The sequence below is a fragment of the Callorhinus ursinus genome, unplaced genomic scaffold, assembly GCF_003265705.2.
Source record: "Callorhinus ursinus isolate GAN/ISIS: 27379988/994484 unplaced genomic scaffold, GSC_fseal_2.0 scaffold10, whole genome shotgun sequence".
In the NCBI taxonomy this organism is placed as follows: domain Eukaryota; kingdom Metazoa; phylum Chordata; class Mammalia; order Carnivora; family Otariidae; genus Callorhinus; species Callorhinus ursinus.
The window spans coordinates 63435646-63442335 of NW_027397072.1; the positions used below are offsets into that span (position 1 = coordinate 63435646).

At 33.6% G+C, this 6690-nt stretch overlaps 1 protein-coding gene across 4 annotated transcripts in view; it reads left to right on the forward strand.

Annotated features, from left to right (window-relative positions):
• The window catches only part of FANCL (FA complementation group L), an 88968-nt gene that overhangs the window by 21758 nt on the left and 60520 nt on the right, over positions 1-6690 (forward strand). For all 4 annotated transcript variants that reach the window (XM_073897687.1, XM_073897686.1, XM_073897685.1 and 1 more), the window contains one exon: positions 3468-3568. In XM_073897687.1, the coding sequence (XP_073753788.1) occupies positions 3468-3568 (101 nt within the window). The remainder of the gene's footprint in view (positions 1-3467; positions 3569-6690) is intronic.

The window sequence follows — 6690 nt, forward strand, 5'->3', positions numbered from 1 at the left end:
ATTGTAATCACTATCCCTTTTGATGCATAAATTGTATCATTTTTGGTTAGTGTCTGCCCCTTCCTCTTGGCTCCTTAGTTCTTTTAACACCGCCCGGACTTTGCTTTCTGACACCAGTTACCCCAGTTTAATGTACTCATCCTTTTTTCAGAATTATAATCAGTTACTTCTCCAAAGAGCCATGGTTTTTTGTAGGAAACAGTGTTTTGATGCCACAGATCTGGAAACTGGAGTGTTGCTATTACTGGTAGGCCTTTTCAGTGGACAGAGCTAGGAAAAAATACTGTTTAGAAAGAATAATTCTTTATGAGTTCATATTGATATTTCCAATTCAAATTTGGCATTATAACATTTTAAATTTTATTTTAATGCTTATATTTTACTCTGGAAATCTTGGTTTCTAATACTAACAATTTTGTATTATGTTTTACTTGTTATGTTTTACTTATGCTTTTCCTGTATCTCTTTTATATTTGTTTTACAAAATTATAGTACCAATATATTGCTACTAACAATTGAAAGCAGTTTATTTTTTATAATTCTTTTTGAGTTTTTTATTGTTGGCAGCAGCTGCCGCATACTAAGAGCTTAGTTGCTCAAGTTGTTCAGAGTCTTTTTTTTTTTAATCCTCATAACAACCCTCTGAGATAGGGCTTTGGTAAAATGTTTGGGATCAGAAGAAAGAGTTTAAAGTCAATTTCTAAAGTTTGAATTTTGACTTACAAATCTGTAAACCCTAAGTGATAAGAATTACCAAAACTGATTATGAATTTCATCAAAGGCCAGATTTCATGATAAGCTTAAAAAAGGTAAGATGAAGAAGTAAAGCATACTTTGGTTTACCTTTGACATTGCAAAAAAGTTTGAAAAAGTTTTTTATTGGGGCACCTAGGTGGGTCAGTCGGTTAAGCATCTGTCTTTGGCTCAAGTCATGATTCCTGGTCCTGGGATTGAATCCCACTTCAGTCCTGGGATTGAATCCCACATCGGCCTCCCTGCTCAGCGGGGAGCCTGCTTCTCCCTCTCCCTCTCCTGCTCCCCCTTCTTGTGCTCTCTTGCTCTCTCTCTGTCAAATAAATAAAATCTTAAAAAAAAAAGTTTTCTTATGTTTTTATCATACTTTTCATAAGCTATACAAATAAAACTATATATACTGTCCCATTAAGCTCTTATTACTGGCTTACTTTATGAGGTTGTAAGAACAGATCTATTGGTCATTTAATTTTGAAGAAACACTCATTAGTTTAAAATATTGACATTGATTTCTAACAGTATTCTATTTAGTACATTTGCTGCATTTCTGAATAAAATGACATGCTATATTTTAGCTTTCTAAATTGACAGAATTGGTGATAACTATTGCACATTTATGAACAGTATACCTAAAAAAATAAGTATTTTTTAGTTTATTTGTTGGACTGTGTTGTCAGTAACAGAGCTTCCTATAATGTAATCACCAATGAAAGTATTAAGGATGATGTCCAAATGAAATTAGTAGTTATTGGCCGAGTTTCCTAGTAATAACTAGACATATGGTAGGAGTTCAGTATATATTTAACAAATGAACAATTACCTGTATTTTATTTATTTTTAAAGACTTATTTATTTGAGAGAGAGAGAGCACAACGTGCATGCAAATAGGGAGAGGGAGAGAGAGAATCCAAGCAGATTCTGAGCTGAGTACAGAGTCTGCTTTGAGGCTTGATCCCAGGACCCTGAGATCATGACCTTAGCTGAAGTCAAGAGTCAGATGCTTAACCAACTGAGCCACCCAGGTGCCCCACAATTACCTGTATTTTGAAAGAACTCTGATGTGGCTAGGTTTTTTTTTTTTTTTTTTTTTTTTTGTTTTAGGGCTTAGTAGCTGTGTAGCTAAGGCCTTAAAACTAGGAAATGGTAAAGTTAGGGTTTAAAACCTTTGTAAAGCCTGTGATCTTTCTAATACATACCTTGCCTCTTCTCCACAAAGAATGCTTTGATTCTCTGTCTTTGCCCTTTTTCCTATTATGGTTCTGGAATAGGAAGGAGTAACTTGTCTGACCTAAGGTAGAAGGTAGAGTTTATGAATGTCATAAACCTTGGATTAAAATACATTTTTATTATCCAAATTTACCATCCATGTATGTGGATAGCAGTATTTAATATTTCTGGATTAAAAAAAATTTCAGGAGAATTGCTGAAGCTGTTTTATATGTAAGTATAGGAACTATACGGACTTGCTTTTTTTAGTAATAGGATAATCTTTTAATAGTAAAAATTTTTTATGGACTATCAGGCAATTTATAGATAACATTAGGTATTTAGTTTATTAAAAAAGCAGTATACTCCTTGTCTTCTAGGAGCTTACCTTCTAATTAAATCCAAACTGACATTTTGGGCTTTACAAACCTGCTTTCACAGTTTTGTTGTTTTTATCCTAAAGCAGATTTAGAAAGTAGTTTCAGTTAATAGTCCTGATTTTGAAATACTGTTTTGTAAAATCTTTCTAGTATTATCTCAATTTAATAGTATCCTACCCTTGTTTAAAAACAAAGTGTAAGGACTAATAGATTAAATATATACTTAAAGAAAAAAGAATTATACCTTTTATTAGGGTTACAGTTAACAGAAACATTTATAATTTTTATACTTGTTCTCATCTGGTTTTATTTACTATATCTGACTTTTTTATTTCTTATTTTTTATCCCTTTTGATAAAACAGATCATATGAACCTCTGTAATTTGCAGATACATTTATTTTTACTTTCCAAATAAGATGCTTGTCTAGGTTAGCACCTTTGAAGTAATTGATAATATTCAGCCTCAGCAATTCTAGTAATGTTTGTATTGCTTGCAAAAAAAAAAAAAAATTTTTTTTTGGGGGGGGTGGGATACATAAACCATCTTGAAGATAACATAGGTGAGCCTAGCAGGGAAAGGAACTGTGATTCCACATAGATGGAAAAACACTTGACCTGGTCTGGGAGTAATAAAGAATGTAAGTCAGTGAAAGAAAGTAGCAGGTGATTATTTACTGTGGTAATAAAGGGTTTTTGTTTGTAAGGGTGTGACTCATAAATGTATACAAATATATCTGTCTAAACAATGTACTTAAAGAGTTCAGGCTTTTCTTAAAGGTACATGTTTCTTTATGTCAAAGTTATATCCGCAGGCATAGAAAAATAGTGACGCCTTGAGGGTATTTTTAAACTCTTGTCATCTCTGATAGGCATAATTGTCTAGGAAAATATTAAAATCTAAAGTTTTTAAATGTGAAAATTGACATTTTCACATAATAACCTTCAGTGCAGTCTTTTAACTTTTTCCTGTCTTTATATGAGAAGGGGAATGATTCAGCTGGAATTTCTATAAGAATACTGGACACTTTAGTGAGGCACAGAGGAGATTATGAAGTTGTTTTGTAATCCGATAGTAACAATTTACTGTCTAGCAATCCACAGCAGATTGTTTTTTTTCTTTTAAACAGGAGGTTGCTTTAAAGAATAAGCAAGAGTTGTATGCGCCACCTCCTCCTCCCCAGTTCTACGCAAGCCTTATTGAAGAGATAGGAACTCTTGGTTGGGATAAGTATGTCTATTTTAAAATGTTTCAGAAATGTCTTTTTTTTTTCTTTTTTCTTTTTACACATTGCAATTTATTTGCAGTTTTAGCAATTTATTTTTTACCTGTTTTTAGTCAGCGTTTCATTATAATTAGAACTTACTTGATTATAATTGATACCTGATCCTTATTGTGGGTATGAATTAAAGAGATATCATGATTAACAAACTGATCTACAAAGTAAAATAATAAAATTTTGAAAAAGAACATTTTTATGTATCAAGTAAGATGTTACCATATTTTTACTGAACATAAACGTTATTTTAGTTTTATTGAGATATAATTGACAAATAAGATTGTAATATTTTTAATGTGTACAATGTGATGATTTGATTTACATGTACATTGTGGTAGGAGTCACATAAACTCATTAACATATCTATCACCTCACATAATTGCTTTTTTTCCCAGATGTTTTTTGGGTCATTGTTCTTGTGACTATTATAGAATGGAGACTTTTAGGAACTTCTGATTGCCATTTTCACTGACATCACTCAGTATATTTACTGTCATTTTCACTGACATCTTGCTATATGTTTTTTGTTTGTCTTATGCATTTTGTGTTTTTTTCTCTTTATCTGCTTTCATTTGCCTTTATTTGGATTAATCAAGAATTAAGTTGTTATGCACTCTTTTATTACTCTTTTAGAATTACCTTGGAGATTTCAACATATGTATAGCAAAATACACATTTTTACTTTCACCAATTTTCTTATAATGGGAGGATCTGAAACTCAATGTGTTTTTTCACTTCTCTACCTGTTGTGTTATTGTTATCATGCATTTTAATTCTATAGTTAAAATTGGCAAACATTGTTTTTAAAGTCAATGTATGTGTATATATTTATATATATATACACAATTATATATTTATATGTTATGCAGTATGTATGTATAATTTGTATGTAATATGTGTATTTCTCCCAGTGTTCTTTTCTTATTTTTTTATTTTTATTTTTTAAAAAGATTTTTATTCATTTTAGAGCGAGAGAGAACACAAGCAGGGGGAGAGGCAGAGGGAGAGGGAGAAGCAGACTCCCTGCTGAGCTGGGAGCCCCACTTGATGCAGGCCTCATTCCCAGGAACTGGAGATCGTGATCTGAGCCGACGGCAATGCTTAACCATTTGAGCCACCCAGGCGCCCGTTATTTTTTTTATTTTTTTATTTTTTAATTTTTTTTAAAGATTTTTGTTTATTTGAGAGAGAGAGGGAGAGAGTCCATAAATTGGGGAGGAGCAGAGGGAGAGGAAGAAGCAGACTCCCCACTGAGCAGGGAGCCTGATGTGGGGCTCCTGATCCCAGGACCCTGGGATCATGACCTGAGCCGAAGGCAGATGCTTAACTGACTGAGCCACCCGGGTTCCCCTCTCCCAGTGTTCTTCATTCCTTCCTGCATTCTGTCTTTCTGTCTGGAATCTTTTTTCCTCACTAAATAATTTCTTTTAATATTTTTTGATATATAATCAACATATAATACTAGTTTTAGGTGTACAACATAATGATATATGTATATATTATGAAATCACAACAGTTAGTCTAGCTAACCTCCATCATCACACATACTTACACATTCTTTTTCTTGTGATGAGAGCTTTAAAGATTTACTCTTTCAGCGACTTCCAAATAAAACAGTATTATTAATTATAGTCACGATGCTGTGAAAGTTTGTACCTTACATAAGTGAAAGTTTGTACCTTCATTCATTTCGCCTCTGCCTCTGGCAACCACCAATATGTTCTCTGTATCTATGAGTTCACTTTTTTTTTCTTAGATTCGACATATAAATGAGATCATATAGTGTTTGTTTTTCTCTGACTTGTTTTACGTAGTATAATGCTCTCAAGGTCCATCCATATTGTCGTAATAGCAGGATGTCCTTTTTTATGGCTAAATAGTATCTCATTGTATATTTGGTGTGTGTGTGTGTGTGTGTGTGTGTGTGTGTACACACACACACACACACACAGTTTTCTTTCTGCATTCATCTGTTAGTGGATTTTTAGGTTGTTTCCATGTTTTGGCTATGGTAGATATTGCTACAGTGAATTTGGGGTTGCAGATACCTCTTCAACATTTTGATTTTGTTTTCTTTGGATATATACCCAGAAGTGGAATTGCTGGATCAAATGGCAATTCCAGTTTTAATATTGGAGTGTGTACAGATTTATAATTGCTGTATCTTCTGTGGATTTTTCCTCTTATCCTTAAATGTTTCTTTTATTTATTTTCTTTTATTATTTTTAAAGATTTTATTTGTTTATTTGAGAGAGAATGAGAGACAGCACGAGAGGGAAGAGGGTCAGAGGGAGAAGCAGACCCCCCGCCGAGCAGGGAGCCCGATGTGGGACTCGATCCCGGGACTCCAGGATCATGACCTGAGCCGAAGGCAGTCGCTTAACCAACTGAGCCACCCAGGCTCCCCTTAAATGTTTCTTTTAATCACTGGTAATACTTCTTGCCTTAATGTCTACTTTGTTAGATATTAGTATAACTACACTAGATTTCAATGTTTTTTTTTTAATTCTCTGCCTTTTCCTGTATTTTCTTTTATAATTGTTTAAAAATATTTTCTACTAATTCCCATAATCTAGGTCCCCTGGAGTCTGTTTTTAATTTTCTTTTTGTGGGTTTCAATCATATCTGTTGCCGTATCTTGGCATTCCCAGTACTTTTTTTTTTCCCCCCCGAATTGTCTGTCTGTCTTTCTCCCTTCCTCTCCCTTCCTTCCTCTCCCTTCCACTCCCCTAGCCTCCGGCAGCCACTGATCTTTTTATTGTCTCCACAGTGTTGGATTTTCCAGAATGTCATATAGTTGGAATCATACATTATGTAGCCTTTTCAGATTGGCTTCTTTTACTTAGTAATATGTGTTTAAATTTCTTAGTCTTTTCATGGCTTGTTAGCTCATTTGTTTTTAGTACTGAATATAGTTCCGTTGTCTGAATGTACCAGTTTATTCATTCCCTTACTGAAGGACATCTTGGTTAGCTTCTAAGTTTTGGCAGTTATGAATAAAGCTGCTATAAATATGTGTTCAGGTGTGTGTGTGTGTGTGTGTGTGTGTGTGTGTGTGTGTGTGTGTGTGTGT